The following is a 21,968-nucleotide window of genomic DNA, read 5'->3' as shown; positions in this document are numbered from 1 at the left end:
ACATAAGGAAAACAACAACCCTCATATCCAGTCTAATCCTTTATAGACTTTTTGGAAGTAAGTCCCACAATTTGTTCACAGTATAAGTTGGATGGAACTGCAGCTAGTGTTTGTTTCAGGTTTTCTGCATTAGTTAAAACTTTATGTTCGTTTTGTTCTGTTAACAAGTTGTTTTTTTTTACTGTCAGTATTGTTCAAGAACAAAACAAGCTCACTGATGCAGATATGCATGGGTGTTCTTTGATTATGTGCTACTGTCTGCCTCGATTTTTACATCTGAAGATCCCAACAGTTGATGTTGGTGATCTCCCTCATCTTCCTTTGGCTTTCTTAAGAAAAGGGGAAAGATAGGAAAGAATAGGTACGGCCAAATAATACAAGTTTTGCAATATTTAAAAAGTCCAATATAGACAAGTAAATTATCTTTAACTCAATATTCTATTTCTGTGCATTTTTATTTTGGGGAGCAGTTTATGCCACCAGGTTTTATGAGACAATGAAATTCTGAATTTTGTAAAGGGATAAGCAGTACATGTGTCAGCAAACAAATGGTTGAATGTGTTTGTAGGTCTCTCTCTCACACACACACACATTTAGTATATGAAGAACAATGGGAATGAAAAAATATGACTATTTTCAATAGGCTCTTGTTACTGTACATTTATCTAGTATTGTTCAGTTTGTCACCAGACTGGAACTAGTTCAGATCTAAGAGAGACCTATGAAGAAAAAAGAACTAATGATGAGCATTTTCCTGTGGATGCAGATACATATACATTGTATTTATCCCAACATTCTACAGACAAATTAGGTGAAATTACATTCTGATGCACGCTTAAGCATTTCTAAGTTGTATTGGTAGTCTGACTTATGTGGTTATTTATTACCATAATGATCTTTCCTATAAACATGTACCTCTACACTTATAAATATTTAAGTCTTTTAAGTATTGTACAGTGGTGGATATTTAGGACACGTTTTTAATATTTTCCCCACATTGTGGCGTACATTGTATTATAGTGTCCATGTTTATCAGACAATTACAGAAAGGTTGTGGATGTGAAATGCTGACTGTAACATAGAGTATGCCATACGACTTGTGGCATTGAAACATTTCACTGCAATATATACCATCTATATCAGTAGGCCACTTGGTCATATTTGCTGGAGGCAGTTTCTTTGAGGACCATATAACACATAAAACGAATGTCTGAACTGGATGGGTGGATTCGATATTAACCAGGCAAGCTTGATATTACCTAGTGTTTCACAGTAAAGGATTGTAAAATCATTTATTTATTGTGTTACTGTGGCTCAATCAGTGTCCACATCTCTGAGGGCATGAGTCACTTGCCCCAAGACATCCTAGAATTTAACATCATGAAATAATCTTTCTGGGGAAATACAACTCTTTTGAATAAATATTGAAGCTGCTGTTACTTCATTATCTAGATGTCCACTGACAAACAGAAACTTTATCTTGTAAGGATTTAAATTGACCATGTTTAATCCCATCTAGATCCTTATAGCCCCCAGCACTGGTGGGATTCAAATAATTTAACAACTGGTTCTCTGCCCTAATGACCAGCTGGGTAGGCATGGCTTGGTGGTCATGTGACTGGGTGGGCATGGCCAACTCAATGCCACTCAGGTCGATGGGCGCTTCACCTTAGCTGTTACAATATAATAAGGATTAATAAGAGAGGCAGTTTCTGTAAGCAGGGCAGTAAAGATTAGGCTGGAAACTACACCAGAATATTTCCTTCCTGCCTTCTTTACAAGCTTAGCCCTGTAAAGTGGAGAAAAACAAAATAAGATTTCTTCCAACAACCAGTTCTCCGAACTGCTTACAAAGTTAACAACCGGTTCTCCCAAATAGGTGCGAACTGGTTGAATCCCTCCACTGGCCTCCAGGTACCAGTTCAAAGCTTCCACAGTATCTCTGGCTTCTCCAGAGTGCCAATGTATACTAGATGTTATTGTCCTTTTCCAGGCCAAGCACACACAAATACACAAAGAAGGAGCTTGCTCACTTTACTAAACATACACACTTGCAGTTAGAGAAAAGTTGCTCACGCAAAAATTCAACAACTTTGGCTTACAGAGTTCTCAAATCAAAGCGGTGAGCAGAAGAGTAATCAAGTATAGCTCTCTCTAAGTGGTTTTCAGAGTCAGCATATTGCCCCCCCCCCAACAATCTGGCTCCTCATTTTACCCATCTCAGAAAGATAGAAGGCTGAATCAACCTTGAGCTGGTGAGAATCAAACTGTCAAACTACTAGCAGCGGCAGTCAACACAAGTAGCCTGCAGTCCTGCATTCTAACTACTGTGCCACCATGGCTCTTAGCCTGAGCGTTAGAGCATAGCGATTCAAAGAAGGATTCACCAAGAGGGGGCATTCACCTTTTTAGTGCTAGTGGCATAATGCCACCATAATTGATTGCCTTATTATATCATGTATCATATAATTACATAATAATGCCCAGTGAAGGGTTGATAGTGTCCCGCATCCAAACATTCATGTCCTGCCTGATACCCCTAAGGAAACAGGAAGCCTATAGAAAGGAGCCTTCAAAACACAGCAAGTGCCCTATTGACTTCATTAGGCGCCATAAACTCAAAGGAATCCCAAATTACCATGTAGGACATTGTCTCATTTACCACTGTAGAATCTATCCAGTCCTGAATGGATATGGACAATTTTAGCCACTAAGAAAACTGGTAAACCATCTGGAGTGCCTATAAGAGCCTAATCTTGCTCACCTTTTCAAAATAGAGTTGCTGTCAGAATCAGCAGATACAGTAAGGGGAAGGAAGAATTGGTGTTTTTTCATTGTTATTGTTACTATGTAGATTCAAACCTAACCTCATATCAATGGTTGGTCACATCCACTTTTAGGTTTTTTCTACCTTTCTTTCTTTTCTTTTCTTTCTTTCTTTCTTTCTTTCTTTCTTTTTCTTTCTTTATTTAAAAAAAGATGTTTTAGGCATCTTTTCAGTCAACTCTCTAGACATGAGATTTTGTTGAACAAAAAAATGTGTTTTTGGTATAACACATGTAATCTTATAATGTGAAACATCTAATCTAAGTCAGCCATTACAATCAGAATGTTTTCATTTGCTATAAAATCAAGTGAAAAAAATTGCAGTGACTACATTTCTTAAATGAAATCATTAATACAGGAACTGGTAATGTGAATTCATCCTTTTCTCCACGTGAAAGATTTTGTAAAAATCTTCTTTTAAAATAGCCCGTTGCAGAGTATACAAAACCCACAAGGGCCCTGTAATGAACATACAGCTTGATATTTGTTTGAATCTTTTAGAGAAATAATTTCGTAATAGATGTTGATAGATACACTCTAAATAAGTCCTCTGAGGTCTTTTATTTTCTTACATTTGGGAGTTTATCTCTTCAGTTCCAGTTTTATTTTCATCATTCTCACCATTTATCTGAACTAGCTGACCCATATCCAGGATTGTAAGAAATTAATTCTGTGCATCTGAGAGAATATATACATGTTTTAGGATGGGTGTCTTTATAAGCATTTTTCTAAAAATGCATAGATTGATTTAATAGTCATTACAATAACTGAAATATTTTTGGAATCAAAGAATATTTTTATTTATTTAACCTGTATGGAATGGATATTTCATCCCCTAACCAGAAAGCAGCCTACCTAATATAGGATTTTTCCAGATGGAAGGCTACAGAATCCTAGAGCTACACACTAATTGCTTTTCCCCTGGATCCTACAAATGGAATTGCAATAGATTTCTCACACAATGATTGATGTTGTGCTGTGTATGTATATCTATTGGGTGTGCTTTGTCTACCCCAATGCAGGCAGGGAGAGGACAATTCCTTTTCTTCCTGCCTCCCTAATATCATTGCAGGCTTTACATCACTGTGGCTGGTGTTTTTTATTTATTTGTTTGTTTTGTTTTGTCTAAAAATGGACCAGTAGATTTTTTAAAAATGCCCTGCTGCCCTTTTCCCATTGTCTCTGGATTACAAAGTGAGCAATGTAGGGAGAAAAATCACAATTCAACCCAGCAATTTCTTTGTTGTTACAAGACACAGAGGCTTCCTGCTGTTCTCATCCAAGAGGATCAGAGAAACAACAGCAGCTCTGAACTAACTGTTCCTTTACATCCTCTCTTGTCAAAAAAAAAAAATCTGGCCTGTGAAAGTCACCAGAGATTAAGTTGCCATTCAGATTTCTTCTTTTCGTTGTTTGGGAAGCATTTGCACACGTGGGAGGGAGTCCTGTTGCCACCCATGCATTTCTCCATTTTGTGCACACTAAATATTACATCTTTACAAAGCATTTGAATGAGAGGCTTCATAAACTGCAATGGTAACACAAGCAAAGCACTCGTCTTTGAATCATTAAAGCAACTGTGTCTTTTTCAGGCTCATATGGCTGTTTCCAAAGCTGTTCACAACTGTCTCTGCAGGTACTGGTTATGTGTGGGTTGACATACACAGTCCCTTTGTCACCACAATTATGCAGAGACATCCATAAGAAACCTTTGAAGTAACTGCACAAGCCTGGGAAAATGTGTGGCTGCTTTAGTAATCCAAGCAGAGGCTGAATTTTTTACATGTTTCGAAGTATTATTTTGAAAGAATTACAGGCAGATCGTGGTTCACAACTGACCCATGAGTGACTATTTGGATTTAGGGTCACACTGAAAAAGTGTGTCTGGTCCTTACAAGCATTACAAGTGTCCCACAGTCATGCGATTAGGAGCTTCACAACCAGCTTTTGACACTGAGTGGAGAAGCTGGCAGTAAATTGTAAGCCATGGTCATGCAATGTGCTTAATGTCTGTAAGTGATTCACTTAATGACATTAGATGTCATTAGAATGGTGAAGTCACATGATGTTTCACTTAATGTCCATGTCACCTAGTGGCAGAGTAGTAGTCCCAAGTGTGGTTATTAAGTGAGGACTGCATATATTAGCTCTAAATGTTTTAAATCTGATGCCTTGCATAAGTTTATTCCCCTGGAATTTCAGATACATTTTTTTAAGTCAAGTTACAAAGTAAAATCGTATAGTTAAATTGCTAGACAATTATAAAATATAATGTTACTGCTAAGAATCAAAGCTGCTTCAAACCATCTAGATGCTTTAGTAAGCTACTAAATTAATGTAAACATAATTTAGAATGGAGATAGAATTATTATTGTTGTTGTTGTTATGCTGCCTAACTTCCCATAACTCTGAGTAGTTAAAGGGCATAAAAACTGCTTATGTGACACCCAGAAGTGCCAATGTCTATTGAGCATTTCCTTTGGTGCTCAATAGATTCACTGACAGATTATTGTTCCCCCTACCTTTTAAACAGGTAGTAATTGTAATTCTCAAGCTGAAAAGCAAACTGCTAATCTCTAGTATCTTTATTTGCAAGAAAGTTTTTATTTTATTTGAATTTTTTTAAGAAATGGATGACTATATCCCAGTTCTTTGCTTAGGAATATGTTCAACCAGACTATTGAAAAGAATAAAGGTAAGCTGAGATAATTTGGAGCATCCTGTAGGAGAGAGGTGGGAGTGACTGACAAGTAGCATCATCCTAAATCAGATCTTTGTTTATATTGCCATGGCTGCCATTCTGTGGATACGTGTCCTGAAAGCAGCCATTTTGTGAGAGAGCCCTCATGTTTTCAAAATTCCAAACAGACTCACCAGCTCACAAAGTTTCAGGACTATGCTTGAGAATGCATAATAGAAGAAAAGGCAAGTCTCAGTTAGAGTAAGAAATTATGTTTTATTTCCAACACAACATTCCCCAAAGCAGGATGCTTAGCCTCCCTATACCTCATCTGGAGGCTGAGCAAAAATGGTGATTGCATGCTATTCTCCATTTCCTTTTATAATTAAGGTTTTATGATTCAAAAGAAGAAGAAGCAGTGCTAGGAAAATCCAGGGGAACTGTAAGAAGATGATTATATTATGTTCATGCATCATCTTTTGCATGAGAAATGTAGTTAAAAGCCATTTATATATCCAGGTACTAGCATGCTTGAATCTTCTATTTCCCGATTAATATTTGCTGCATTCTAGTGTAAAGAGAACTAAAGCCTCAGTGAAATCATCAATCAAGCTTACTTCCAGATAAGCATATAGATTTTGGGGCTTCATGAGATTTAACACAATTCCTTCTTTTAAAAGTATTTCTTAGCCTTTGATGTTTTATATCAGTGAGAAGATATCTTAGCACTTGTATGCTTTTTCTGAAAGAAGAAGCTTAATTAGTGGTGATATTGCATGATTATTTTTCAAGTTACAAAGCAAAGCTCCAAAGCACTTTTGATAAATCAGTTTAGGAGTTAGAGCATCTGTTGGTATTTATTTTATATCTGTGTTATTAGAAAAAGGAGCTGATGAAACTTTTTGCAGCTTTTTAGGCACTTCCATGCTAAAATGCCTAGTGGAAAGAACAATTGGGAAAAAACGTTCAAGATGTCAAAATAAAATTTTTATTTCAGGCTGGATGCTATGTAAGGACTGACAGGTCTGAGTACATGGTACTATAATATAGCTTATGGATATTGGGCACAATTCTATGGCCCTGTGCTATATTTAGCACCATCACCATCAAGCTAAGGGGAAATGATCGGATTTCATAGCTGTAATGCAAACTTAGCATAATAGTGATTTTATTGCTACAATAAATATTAAAATAATTTGTGACATAAAATTGCAAAAATAACAGGGTTAGCCATACTATACAAAATGTGTTTACTTGTTGGGTCAAAGAAAATATAAAGTTAGGCATGCCTCCTTGGCAAACTGGGCTCTCAGTTCCTTATGGTGTTTGGCCAACATGCAGCAATTCTGGGAATTGAAGTTCAGCTACAACTGAAGGACCAAAGGTTTCCCATATTCAGTCTACACCAGGGGTGTCAAACCAGCAGCCTGCAGGCCAGATGCGTCACGTGCAGACAGGCCACGCCCACCCCAGCTCCACAAATGGGGAACTCATCGCAAAACGTGACAGCAACATGATGCCGTGAGTTTGACACCCATAGTCTACACAGTCTTTAATATTGATCAACATATAGGGATTCTTTGATGCCAAGCCAAGGCATCTCTGATAAGAAATAGACTGAACTAAATATATTTGTTTTCAGAAGTGAGAAAAATAACAATTATTTTATGCACATGGTTATGTGATATCAATATAGTCAACCCGGGCTTATGTTTTGGGGCTGATTTTATTCTACTGACCTTATAGTCTAAATGTATAGACTTTTTTCCTTTTTCCTCTTTTTTTTTTTTTTTTTTTTTTTGCTTTTCCTTATTCCCTATCCCCTATTTTTGATAATATCTTGCCTATTTAAAAGTTTTGGAGAAATCAAAACCAACATGCTTTTTTTTTTTTTTTTTTTTTTGGTGCTAATAGGTTTATCATCTCATTGTGGATTTTGGCTTTCCCCCCATGGATCACTGCAATCATGATTATTTTTTTATTTCTTTCTCTTTCCATTTCTCCCTTCTTTCCTCCCATGCTGAAGCCTTTTATTTTTTCAAAAGAACTGTCCACCTGCTTGCATCTCTTTTTCAGGGAATCACAGTGTGGCAGCAAATATGTAATACCTATAATCACAACTAGCTAAAACATTTGGGAGTTGCAAAGGAATGGTTTTGCATTGTTTGTAGCTTCAATAAATGAGCAATTTATACTCACCACCTAGGTGGATTGCTTGCTGGCAACAGAACCAATGTATAATTCTTTTTATTATACAGATAGATACTAATAAATTTGTGACTGGCATCTTCCTGAAGACAGGAAGAGAAGCTGCTGGCTGATATAGTCTTCATGTAAAGCTGTTTTAAAGTCATTATATTTAGCCCTTCAAAGAATGATGTCAGCAATTTAAAAAATGCTTTCCTTTTACAGTTGATTTCATAGGTGGATTTGACTCTTACGGCTATCAAGGCCCACAGAAGACGTCACATTTACAGCTACAACCAATGTATATGTGAGTATCTACATTCTCTTCAGTGGACTGTTGGAGACATACTAAAAAATTAAAGAAAATTACTTGTTGTAATTCAAAGAAAATTATTCGGTGATAGTTCACAATGTATTCCCAATAAATTATTACTTTGATAGCATGTGGCATTTTGTCCTGTGCAAAGCTTCGTGTAAAGGCACTGAAAGGTAGAATATAATGGTGACAGATGTGTTAGGCCGGTCAAACTCTGAGATTGTCATTAATCAAGCCCACTTCATCAGGAAGAAATGTTTTTTAAAAAATGTTTGGGAACTCCAGCATATTAATGTGGACATTCAATGGAAATCAACTAGCTTATGGACAATCAGCTTACTACATTATATGAAGTGTTCCTCATTCCCTGCTCCTACTGTTAAGTTCAGCTTATCCATACGGCTATTAGAAAACATATGAATATACCATATTTTTCGGAGTGTAAGGCGCTCCAGAGTATAAGAAGCACCTTAGTTTTGGGGGAGGAAAACAAGAAAAAAAATTCTGCCACTGCCTACCAGCATAGCCTACCTCTGACTAGCATCCTTGCAGCAAATAGCGAACATCCAGGTCAGCTTCAGCACGTTATTGCAGCCCGATTTAGCATAAGCAGCTGATTGGCGGGTGGACCGGCTTCCCAGAATACCCCCAATCAGTTGTTCCAGGCTGCAGGGATTGCCACAGAACAACACTGCCTCTGTGCCTCCCGTTTTTAGCCTCTGTGCCTCCCGTTTTCAGCCTCCGTACACCCCATTTTTGGCCTCTGCACATCGCATTTTCAGGCTGTCCTAGGCAGCAGAGATTGGTGAAAATGTGAGGCACAGAGGTGGCAATGATTTGTGGCAGTCCCTGCAGCCTGAAACAGGTCTAAAACGTGACACGCGGAAGCCGAAAATGACTGAAGGAGGGAGGCTGGTGAGTGGGTAGGGCTACATTTGATGCACAAGACACACCCAAATTTTCACTCTCTTTTAGGGGGGAAAACAGTGCATCTTATACTCCGAAAAATATGGTACTTTTTATGTAAAAGGATATGACTATTTTGTCTGATAATGCAAAAATCTCTAGATTTAGGGACTGAGTCAACTTTATTGAAGCAGCGGGAAGAGAAATACCATAGCTTCATGGCACTGTTCATACTTTGCATGTATAAAGTCCCACAATCAGTTTCCAGGAAGGCCTGGAGACCCATGATCCAATCCTTGAACAGCTTTTTGTCAGTAAGCAAGAAAAATACTAAGCTAAATAGTCTGTGTTTTGCTTTGTTTTTTTAAAAAAGCAGGTTAGCAGTTAGACTTATATACCGCTTCATAGGGCTTTCAGCCCTCTCTAAGCAATGTACAGAGTCAGCATATTGCCCCCAACAACAATCCAGATCCTCATTTTACCCACCTTGGAAGGATGGAAGGCTGAGTCAATCCTGAGCCAGTGAGATTTGAACAGCCGAACTGCAGAACTGCAGTCAGCTGAAGTAGCCTGCAGTGATCCCATGGGTGCTCAACATTTAAACAACAGAATAATCAGAGAAGCCATCGAGATAGAAAAACGCCCACACAGCATGAACAGGCGGGACGATACCTCCCGCCTGCCAGCCATTTGGAAGTCTGCCCTTATTGATAAACGAGTCCCTAACATGATGAATGACACCAGGCCCACACTCACAAGAGCCACACAGGATGTCACCACCAAACATCCACAAAGACAGCAGACAAAAACCTACACTGATGAGGAGGCACGACCAAGGACCAGAAGCCAGACTGCAAATGCACCATTAGCCACTTTAAACCCCTCCTATCCTTACATGAACCACAAACCCCCAACCAATCAGAACACACCTCCACCCAATCAGAACTCAGCCAAGCTCCCACCCAATCAGCTCAACCCCCCACTGGCAGTTAAAAGGAAGAAACAGCCGAGATCTCACATTGCTCCTGGAAGCACGAAGCCTGAAGATGACGAATGAGATTTTGTCGAAACGTCCCCAAGACACCTCCAATTTTACGCGGGAGAAAACCCGAATAACCAAAGACCTACATACACACACACACACACACACACACACACACACATCCAAGATGGCTATTCTTAAAACAACATAAGAACTAAACAGATCAAGTTAAATCTATCAGGTCATCAAAAACAAAACACACAAACATTGGAAATTAAAATATTCACAATACACAAACATTGGAAATTAAAATATTCACAACATACTAAAATTCCCCTTCTTCAAAAACTCCACGAGATCAAAAATGGAGAGCAAAATAAATCAATTTTGGCTATAAATATAATCTTCATGTATGTACAGTGTCATACTTGTATTAAATCCAGGACTTAATTAGAAGGCATGATAGGAAGATTGGGGAGCTAGGATATCTAAAGCTTGTCATGACCATCAATCTATGCCCTGCCTTTTCCAATATCAGAGCAGTGACATTGAAAAGTTCAAGGCTGCTGAAGTTTCAAAAGATTGGAAGGGAACTCTCTCATTTACCTTAATATGATGGCAGCCTTACAGACATGTGTTGTGAACACCCCAATTACATTATAAGACTAGAAGTCTTATAACTAGAAGACCTCCAAGGTCCCTTCCAAATCTGTTATTTTGTTAAGATGCCATGCTAATCAGCAAGGGAATCCCAGATTTTAGGGACATTGAAAACGGTATCTCTGTGCCCTTTCCTTTCAATATATAATGTTAGCATGGAATTGGTCTGCCTGTTTAATAAGCTGCTTTCCAATAATTAAATACCATGTGCAATTTTTTTTCTTAATGTTTTCAGAAGCTTCTGGGTTGGTAGTCATAAGAGCCAGAAATAGCAGCACATGATCCTATCATGGCTGTGACTGGGAAACTGTGGCTGTGGCTTTAACATAAAGTTTTTCAATTGTATGTGTCCAGAAAAATGTTTTACCCTCTCCTCTTTGGTTGTTGTTGTTGAAATGTTATACAGGTAGTCCTCAATTTACAACCTTTCATTTAGTGACCATTCAAAGCTACAGCAGCACTAAAAAAAGACTTATGCGCATTTTTCACACTTACGATCACAGCAGCATCCTCATGTGAGCTTGTGATCAAAATTCAGATGCTTCTCTGTTCATATTTATGACAGTTGCAGTGTCCTTGGGCCATGCAATCACCTTTTGTGACCTAACAAGCAAAATCAATGGGCAATAAGTCAAGGACTACCTATACACCTAACACAACTCTACTTAGAGCAATTTTAATTGCATTTTTTCTTCATCAACATACAGAGCTTCCTAGCTGAGATATTGTTCCATTCTTTTATGTTCTCGGCTTGGAGAATAGCTGCTTGGAGAGCAGCTTATTAAACGTGAAGCTGGAGGGCTGGAGGAGTCAACATAAATTTTGAAGCGTATAGCTGAAACACGGGAGTACAGAAAGAACATTTCAAACTCTGCTTTGTTTCATTTTTAAACTGCTTCCTCACTGATATGTTGGTAACTTCAGCATAGTATTTCTAATAAAGCAGCAGAGGACCTACTGTTACAGTCTGACAAATTCTTACAAGCCAACTGACATTGAGAAGAAGCAGGTATAGCCCAGCAGATGGATTCACACCACATGATGTGTAATTTTGACTAATGCAATGTGTAAACTCAGTTGCCACTGCTATAATTGGGTTACTGTTGTGTAAATCCAGCTGCCTCTTATTCGGCAAACCAGGATTTTAAAATGGTAATTATACAAACCATGGTTTAAAACAAACATAGCAATGACTGCAACATCTTTCTGGGTCTTTTTGTGGTGATGTACAGGGCGGGGCATAACCTTTTCCTAGGGGGTCACAGCAACACTTGTAATAACAACACAAATAATTCATACACCATTCGAAAGCCCATCAAAAACTGAGTTTATTGACACGATTTAATAGTCAGTATGACCACCATTAGCCCTTCGAACAGCATTCAAACGAGGTGGATAAGAACACAACAAATCTTCAAACAGTTCCGTTCGATTTTCCAGATTTTTCAACACAGTTTCCAAATTCATTCTCAAAGTTTCAACCGAATATCGATTTTGACCTTGCTCCTGAATCATCAGAGCTTCCACTTCATCCTTAATTATGGCCCCAATGTTCTCTGCCAGATTGAGATCTGGCGAATTTCCCGGCCAGACGTCATTGCCCCAAAATTCGACATTGTTTTCCTTTAACAATTGCTGAGTCGCATTTGCACGCATGCAAGGAGCTTTGTCATGAAGAAAGACAGCCTCACCAACCACCAAGACATTGTCTGGATCACTGAGAAATGGAATGACATTCTCCAATAAAATTTTCTCACGGAAATAACTGCCATCCCAGGATTCCCCTTTATCCTTCAAAACCCAATGCAGTTTCTTGGCTGTGAAAATGACGAAAATCGAAAGGCAATGCATTTTATTCTGTCAATGATCCTTTGTTCTTCCGAATCGAATTTTCCAGCCATTCTTAAAGCAAATTTAACATTTAATAGCTCATTCAATTCAGTTTTTTATGGGCTTTAAAATGAGGTGTCGCGGAAGTTGTAAACTGCTGTCGATCTTGCTGTGACCCCCTAGGAAAAGGTTATGCCCCGCCCTGTATTGTCTAACCAAAATTATCTGTCTCCTATTCCATATCTATGTTTTTTTTTTCCTCCAAAACTTAAGAGTTTGATGAGAAATGACTATGTGGTAGTAGTTTAGTAGAAATAATAATCCAGGGGTTAGGAAGACCAAGAAAGGGTGTCATGTTTCAGATGATAGGTACTTTTGGATAGCCAGGTTGTGTTAATCCTGTACTTTTGTCCACATTTCAGAAAGTTAAAAATAGTGCTACATGTTACTGGGAACGACATTGCCAAGTTGTGGTCCCTCAGGCTGAGTATCTTTTCTTGACAGATTTACCTCCAATCCACTTGTTCCACATGTAGTCTATAATTTTACTGATGCTAGGCAGGATCATATTCCTCTTTCATTCCTCTCTTTTACTCCTTAAGTTTTATCGCACTGTAAAATAAAGTGGTAATAGTACTGCCAGTAACTTAGTTCCTCTAGAACACAGGTGTCAAACTCGCCGCGTCACATTGCCAACACGTGATATTTTGTGACTTTTCCCCATTTGCGGAACTAGGGTGGGCACGGCTTGCATGTGACACATCTGGCCTGTAGGCCACCAGTTTGACACCCCTGCTCTGGAAGGTCTCTAAAGGACACAAGGCAAGGAAGAACAAAAACTGCTATTGAGCCATTTGTACCTCTTGACCCAGCTTAAATAATACTACTGTTAGTGAGTAATGCAGGTAGAGCATCTCTAATTCTAATGGGCCAAAAAGTAATCAGAAATTATTTGCCTCCAGTAGTGAGTAAAAGCCCTCAAAGTATGTTATTTCTTTTTTCTTCTATCCTGTTTCCCTGAAAATAAGACCTCACCAGATAATAAGCCCAATCGGGCTTTTGAGCGCATGCACTAAAATAAGCCCTCTCCAAAAATATTGCAACACGGCAGCAGCCATAAGGTGATCACACTCACTGCCCCCTACACCAATGTTCCCTCTAATTTTTTTTCAGTGTGAGCGGAAAAGTATAGTGATTGAGCAGCATATTTTCATGCCTGAGCACCTGAATTTTTTTAACAGATGTCACCTAAGACAACAACAAAATCAGTATTATTTGAAACTCAAAGTTATGTTTATTCAAGGTACCTGCTTAATTAAAAGTGTTATATAATATCAGTATCACTTAACAACGGTCCTGCTTAGCAACCAAAATGTTGGCTCAGAACGTCTAGCTTTTGAAGCACGCAAATCTTAAAGCTATTGTTACAACACCCTCGCGCCCCTAACCCTTTAGAAAAAAAACCTCTGGGGTCTTCAAACCTGACAGCTTTAAGACTTTTGGACTTCAACTCCCAGAATTCCTCCTCCAGTCATGTTGGCTCAGAAACTCTGGCAGTGAAGCATGCAAGTCTTAAAGCTGTTACAAGATCCTTGCACCCATAATCCTTTAGGGGGAAAAACACAGGGATCTTCAAACCTGACAGCTTAAGACTGTGGACTTCAACTCCCAGAATTCCTCCTCCTCCAGTCATGTTGGCTCAGAAACTCTGGCAGTGAAGCATGCAAGTCTTAAAGCTGTCAAGTTACAAGATTCTTGCACCCATAACCCTTTAGGGAAAAAAACACAGGGATCTTCAAACCTGACAGCTTAAGACTGTGGACTTCAACTCCCAGAATTCCTCCTCCAGTCATGTTGCGGCAACGTCATCTGCGTGGATCTGCTCCATCTTCGGGTTTTTTCACAGGGAGCAGGGCTGCCGCTGAAGATGCCGACGAGACTTCCCCCCACCAGAATAACTCCTGCCACCTCCCCCTCCTCCTCCAAGAGGACCACCACATTTGCTGCCCAGCGCTGCAGCCGAGGTGAAGCCGCCAAAGCTCCCGCAGGCGCCCCCGCCCATGGCAGTGGCGGCAGTGCCTCCCCCTCCACTCGGAACACCTCACCTAAGCAGGGGTGCTGGCAGGAGCTTTGGCGGCTTCACCTCAGCCGCAGCGTTGGGCGGCAAATCCAGCAGTGCTGTTGGGGGAGGAGGAGGCAGCAACAGATATTCCGTTCGAGCAGAAAGCAGGGCAAGGGATGGGAGGAAAGAAAAGAGCCAGAAGCGCCCGAAGCGAGGGCTTCTGGAAGGCGGAAAGCGGGGGGACGGAGATATCGGCAGGTCGGGCATCCAGGAGAGCCATCTCGGTGCCGCCGAGGCGGGGGGGACACCAGGTGCTGGGCTGCCTCTGACTCGCCCTCTCCGTGGCTCCCCAGGGCTGCAGCAAACCAAGCAACAAAGCGAGCTAGAAGGACCGCCGTTTTTTTTTAATATCTCTCCCAGTCTGGGGAAGTCCTTTGCGGGCGGCCAGTTCTAGCCGCCTGCAAAGGACTTCCCCACGTTTGCTTTGATAGAAATCTCTGTGCGGCAGTTAGAAACTGCTGCGCGGGGGTTTCTTGCCACGTGCGCGGCTGCGCAGCCGCGCACCTTAGAGGGAACAGTGCCCTACACCTCAAAAATAATAAGGCTTCCGCCAAAATAAGGCTAAGAGCTTATTTTGGGGGTCAAAAGTAAATAAGCCCCTGTCTTATTTTCAGGAAAATACAGTCATAAGGGAGAAGAGAAAGAGTAGGGGAAAGGCAGAGAAGATATATAGAGAGAACCAGAAGTGCTTAGAAATTATTTTCCTTTCATTTATTAGGAGGCTAAAGCTTCTGCCTCAGTTGACACAATCAAGCACAACTTAAGCAAAATACTCTATGTCCTGATTTGTGATAAATAACCAGTCTAAATATAGCCTAATAAATGTTAAATAACCAACTTGATTATGACATGGATTTCTGCAGTGATTATATTCTGTGAGGCTTTAGCATGTCAACAAGAAAGCGAAACTTTGGCTTTGTTTGGCAAATGGAATTGAATCTTAGAAATGAATTTTGTATCAACAGATTAAAAATTAGTACCAACTAAATTTTGAGTTATGTAATGGCAGATATACTAGGAAATCCTTACAGAAGAGATACAACTGGGTTGACAGAAAAGAGGTGGGGAGGAAAGGAAAGAAATCAGATGCTGGTTGTATTGGAAGAATTGCTCAAGAACAGCTTGCTACTATTGAAGGATTTTGTATGTCATAGTGTGAAGTATTTCAGTCATGCATGTCCTCTGATCTATGTGGAGCCACAAATTCAATGACATACAATATGCTTCTTTAAATGAAACCTTTAGATAAGGAAGTTCAGATCTTGTGATCCATCTTAAGCCATATTGGGATTCACTCAGTGGAATCCATAAAGATTTAGACACTTTACATTGATTCCATCATTTGTGATCATGTAAAAATATTTATGCATGTATTAATAAACCTTTATGCTGTCCAGATTTCAAAGACTCTACCTTTAAAGCCCTGATCCATTTTGTTATCACATTTCCCTCTCCACATTTTGTTGTGCTTCTTCTCTAAGCTAGAAGAGCAAACTTAGAATGTCATTGTTTGCTTATAATCCACTATGTCCCTAAGAGCCAAAACAAATGTCAGTTGTATCATATCCCCTTGTACAGTTCACTGAGATTTGATCCTATTGTTCTATTGAGAAACAGCCAACAGTTGTCACCTTATCACTCACAGTGCCCAGATAACATGAAGAAACCTGAGACAACTCTAACTGCAATACACTGGTTTTCAAATGGAGTCAGAAATCTAAGGTTATCTAAACAGTGTTGAAATAGAATTCCCAGCTGGTTTCACTATTGGCCCTATGGAGGAGTTGCTCTAAGACTTGCAAATTAGGAAGTTAACACTAGATTTAGAGAGAAATTCTTCACTCTTATCATTTCCTCTTCCCTTAACATTCCTCTAGAAAAGCAAAACAATTATTAAATGGAAACATGAAATGGATAAGGACCACAATCTCAACCACCCTCTCCCATCTCTTCAGGTATCAGATTGTTGCTATTGGTGCAACTAGTAGGAAAATATCAAGGTGAATAATGTATATAAAGAGTCAAGGTGGCACAGTGCAGTACTGCAGGCTACTTCCGCTGATTGCTAGCTGCAGTTCGGCAGTTCAAATCTAACCGGCTCAAGGTTGACTCAGCCTTCCATCCTTCTGAGGTGGGTAACATGAGGACCCAGATTGTTGAGGGCAATATGCTGACTCTGTAAACCACTTAGAGAGGGATGTAAAAGCACTATGAAGCGGTATATAAGTCTAAGTGCTATTGCTATACAATAGTATACATGTATTGATATACATGTATACACTATAAAGAATATCAGGAGAATATCACATAGAAAAGGCAACCGGATTTCCAGGGTCAAACCAAAATACCTGTTCACCCTTTCAATTAACTTTGAATTGTTCTGATATTCTATGATATTAAATGGTGTGGCATTTTTTTTGTAGTTCTACTGTAGTTTAACCGTAGTTTAAACAAGAACTTTAGAGTAGAAATGGATTAAGATAATTTTGGAGAAGGGCCAAGCTCATGATGCCTGTTCAAAGGGAACTGATGAAGGATATGTTATATTTGTGACAAAATGTCTTTATCTTTTTTTTCCTCTTTCTTTCTAGGTCTAAGTAGACACAAACTAAATCTGTCCTGGGGATGAAAGACTGGACAAAGATCTACTTCTTGCACAGCCTCCTACAGGTTGCAGAAGAATGAAAGAAGACTTAACTTTTCTGTTTCAATATATAATAGAACACTCAGAGACAAGGGCCTCTCTGTCTAGCTAGTGCTGGCAGAAATGCACAAGATCCAGTCACTCCCAACTTTGATTTTCCAAGTTTTTGCACAGAAGGTTTTAAAAAAAAAGCAGTGATGCCATCTCCTGGCCACTATCTACCTTCTGCCTTTTTTTTTTGCACTTGCCTCTGATTTATGAAACAATCTCATCTGTTTTAGCTATTTGAGGCTCTTTTGTACTCTGTCTGGAGCCATGTCTTCTTAGTCCATACAGATTAAAGATCTTTAGATAATGCTGAAGCTGAAGTCAGTAGACAGGAAGTTGTTTGCCCTAAAGGCTGTTTAATATATGCTTGCCTTAACCCATACTAAGTCACATACTGAGAACTTTGATGAGAGCTCTCTGAAATCACTTCCTTTAGGATCAACCATACTGTTCATGAATTCTAAACAAAAATTATAAAGCTGTGTCAGGTAATAAACTACGCTCCCACCATTCCGGAGATGTCTGTATTAAAAAAAAATCTGTCAGAAAAAAAAGTGCATTATGGTTAAGCTTCCAGAATACCTAGTTTCAAATTACTTCAATGTATTTTAAAAGAACTGGACACTTTGGGAGCTGGGGAATGCCAGGAAAAGGAACTTTGACTAAACAATAACTAAAGAAAGTGCAAACTCAGTGCTCCTTTTAGTGAATGCACTCTAGGTGCTTTTATAAATGATTCTAACCTATGTCTTTTACTAATAACAGAGATATATGCCTATTTCTATTGACAGAGGCCAACTGCATAAGTATTAACAATGTTTACTCTTTTATAACTAATTCCAGTTGAAAACCTTACGTAAGTGAGCTTTTTAAAAAAAAACACTGAAAACCTGCAGCATATAAGATCTTTCTGGATTCTGTTCTTTTTTGTTTTTACGTTGGGGTGGGAGTAGTTGCATTGGTGAGATTTTTGAAAACCTTTTTTTGTGGTACTGGGGAAACTGTTGTGTGTTAGAATGTGTAACTTATCTTCCTGTATTTTTGTGGCTAAAAAAAACCTGTGCTGTTATGTAGTTGGCAACAAGATGCCTTTGAAAACTTTACTAGTAGGTCAATGTCTATGAAATACTCTTTGACTCCTAGAAGCGTCTGTATTCTGAATTTGAGCTGTATATTCAACTACTGCAGTGGTTTTTCTTTGGGAAGAGTTATATTGCTCAGGCTTTTTTTTTACTTGAATTGCCCTAATTTCTTTATTTAAAACCTACAAATACATCATTAGGCACTTGCTGGGTTAGGGTCTTCTTAGCCCACTGCAGCTTCTTCAAATAACTTTTGTCTGCACTTGCCAAATGTTTCAATTCTATATGGCCTAGATAGCCACCATCCACTATAGTAATTCTCAGTACAAGTACCCTAGAAATAAGACAGTTCATCTTTTACCCATTACCACCAGTGTATACGTACCATACTTACCAGTGTATTTACAAAAATGCCACCTGAATGACAATAGAACAGGTATTTCTAACAGAAACAAAAACTAATTGGTTCCAGCAATAAATGTCACATCAGTAACAGAGATATGAGTGGAACACCACATTGATCTATAATACAATAATGAAATGTATATAAAATAGTACTTGAAAATTCCCCAAAAATATAGAGCTTATAATTAAGCCTCTGTGTGGTTATATCAACACCAGTAGTAGTAATGATAGTATATGTACTGTTGCTTTAGTTAAGCTTCTAAAGATGCTTTCAGTTTTAATGGTTGTTTGCAATTTAATTATATTTGGTCACCATCAAGAGGCACAACTCTTGTAGACCTGAAATTTACTTATTACCAGTGAAATTAGTCTGGAGTATATGATATATGGATTGTCTCCCCAAACTTGTTTTTTACATTTATTATCCTTAATATCAATGAAAAAATGGGATGACTCTGCAGTAAACAGCATAAAGTCAAGACAAATGTATAGGTTTACATTCAAATCATTAAAGCAGCAGGTTTGATGAAATGTTCTCTCACTGACATTGTGCACCCGATAAAATAGGACAAAGTATTTTTAAAAGTAGATTTGTAGATTCTAAATCAGAAGTTTAGACATCTTAAAATGCTAACTGTCCTGTATCTCAAAGTCTTATTAAGAAGAAATAAGGATCCATTGCATAATTTATGCACTAGTTCACTTTCACTGAACACTTTATAACTTAATTCTTTTAATATTACAATTAGGTACATAGTTTTGCCCTATAATATAACTGGAGGGCAATGGGTAACCAGTTTTGCATCATTTTGAAGAGAATTGCATGTTTGTGAAGTCACCAGCAGTTCAATTCTATTCAAAAGAGACATTACATAAACAAAAGCATACAGTACATCATACATGCTGGGGACCAATTAAATTGTGCTTACTGTCATTCCCCTGAGCAAATCCCATGTGATTCTTCTAGTTTAGAATTATTGAGCTCAAACTAAGCACATTTCACCAATTCCTGCTTTGTGCCACATTCTAAATTAAGGCATTCCTGTACTTCTACATCAAATGTTTACTTTGATACAGTTAAGGAAAGAGTCATTTTTCTGTTACTTAATATAATAACAATATAGATATATCATGGTTTATGTATCTCTCTCTCTCTCTCTCTCTCTCCCTCTCCCTCTCTCTCTCTCTCTCTCTCACACACACACACACACACACACACACACACTCATAGGGAGAAGCAAATCATCCAGTATGGGACGTAAGTGAATAAGAAGAAGGTGGAACATTCCCATATATTCTATGCGTTGATACATTACTGGGCCTGTGGGCATATTTGTCTTCATGTAAAGAATCAAGAGCCTCCATAAACAGCATGGAAAGTTTTGCAGGCCTATAATCAGCTATACTAGACTTTATAAGAAACATGATTTTGAGCATCAGCAATTATTTGGAGCATAGCACAGTATCTGTAGATGATGGTGTAAGTAGCAGAGCAGATGGCAGGAAGAAAAACAGGTTTCTGTGTTTGGATGAGGCCTGTTGATCCAGGAAGAGGCTAGAAAGTACATTTGAATAAGACCAGAGAATTTTGAGGCAATGAGAATTCTAAATTTAAATAAAACATTGTCCACTATATAGAAATATGCCTGCACAAACCTATATACATTAAACACGTGGACAGAAATGGGACCAGGCATTTATTTTCATTCTTGTGCAGCAGAATCAGTACCATTCCAAAAGAATTATTACAACAATGACTGAGTTGACAAATCCACTATGGAAAAAAATTTAAGAGCACAGTAGTGTGAGAATATTTGAACACTTGAATTATACAGCTGTGTGCTCTTCAAAATCCAATGAAGTATGTTATTTTTCTAGACTGGGCTTTCTGTTATTGTTATAAATCCAAATATTCAAAAGGCAAGTGTTAACAATCCAAATGTCTCTCTCTTTTTTTCTTAAGAGTCATTTGTTAATTCTGAATGTATTTTTAACAAAAGGTGACCTTTTTTGACTAACTAGTGTAATTTGCATTTTAAAAAATAAATGGAAAAAATATATAGGTTTCCCAGTTTTTATGGTCCTCTGATACTATTCACAGCTTTTTTTTCTGATCTGTCATTCTTGAAGGAACAAAAATACCACCCCAAAAAATTCCTATTATATTTACAAGAAAGCAATTGTGAGCTGTGCTCCACATAGATATGTCAGGACTGAATAGAAATTGTGAGGTCATGACATCATTTTAACTCAGTCAAAGGTGACCGGTATTTTCATTATCCACTGACATTAAAAGGCTTTTTCTAGAACTCAAACTGTATAATAAAATCTCTGCTATTAAACTATGCCTTTTTATTGCCTCCCCATCAGTGAATTTAAAGTCTATAATAGACTTTCAGTAATATTAAGGCACTGCTTTAAATAATCCCTGTTGAGAGGGTGTGATACCATATCTATATTAAAACAATGTCTCTGCCATTCATTTGAACAGCTTTTCACATTATTATTTTTCTTTGAAAATTTAACACTATGAAAACTTTGCTCAATTATACTGTTCTTCGACTGAATGATTATCATCTTAATTTCTGCAGAAAAAACAATCTTGATCTCCAGGAACAAACAAAGTAACTGAGTTCTGATTAATTTCCCCAGATGGCCATCTCCTAATACTTCTGTTGCAGCTGATGTGCTACTTTTCAAATTGATCAAACTTGGTAGCTCATTCTTATTTCCATGCTCACAACACTCAAGTGATTGCCATCATTTCTGAGGATAGCAAATTAAAACATGGTTGGGCAGTCTGCAAGATGGTTAGCAGAGGGAAAGGTGAGAGAACAGCAAAAAAATAATTTAACATCTTATATCTCAAGCACAATCCCAGGAAAAAATAATAAAAGTTACATGTGGAGCATTGTTTTCCATAACAAAAACTTATTCAGGACTTATAACCCCTTAGAATATAAATATAGTTATTGGAAACAAACTAAAATACTGCATTGTAATTTAGCTGAAAGTTTTGAGCCATTTTATAAAAAAATGATTATGTTAGAAATCTAAATTATCTTTTAGCTTTAGAGATTCCTGAGATGAGTAGAACTCTCTTCCGAAATCTTACATTTCTTGAGAAAAGTTTCCAACCAAAGGCCTTTGATTTTAATAGCCCTCTGGGATCTTCTGATTGGAAATAGGTTTGGGTTTTTTTGCTACTGAAATTGCACAAAAAAGAAATTCAGGTATATGCCCTCATTTATGCTATATGGCCGTCGGCAGGAAAAAAAAT

The 21,968-nt window shown here is 38.3% G+C and overlaps 1 protein-coding gene across 5 annotated transcripts in view; it reads left to right on the top strand.

Annotated features, from left to right (window-relative positions):
* Positions 1 to 21,030, top strand: part of NKAIN2 (sodium/potassium transporting ATPase interacting 2) — a 595,332-nt gene extending 574,302 nt beyond the window's left edge. For 3 of the 5 annotated variants that reach the window (XM_087718532.1, XM_087718534.1, XM_087718536.1), the window contains 2 exons: positions 7,919 to 8,000; positions 17,101 to 21,030. In XM_087718532.1, the coding sequence (XP_087574658.1) occupies positions 7,919 to 8,000; positions 17,101 to 17,110 (92 nt within the window). In that variant the 3' untranslated portion in view covers positions 17,111 to 21,030. Of the gene's footprint in view, positions 1 to 7,918; positions 8,005 to 17,100 lie in introns of those variants that run through there. The other 2 variants (XM_087718533.1, XM_087718535.1) reach the window with 1 other exon arrangement.
* Positions 21,031 to 21,968: the final 938 nt, after the last annotated feature.

This window comes from Thamnophis sirtalis, unplaced genomic scaffold, assembly GCF_051295495.1.
Source record: "Thamnophis sirtalis isolate CommonGarterSnake01/CBP01778 unplaced genomic scaffold, rThaSir2_p1.2 scaffold_6, whole genome shotgun sequence".
Lineage (NCBI taxonomy): Eukaryota > Metazoa > Chordata > Lepidosauria > Squamata > Natricidae > Thamnophis > Thamnophis sirtalis.
Note: the sequence above shows the minus strand (reverse complement) of the source record. Positions and strands in the feature narration are given on the sequence as shown.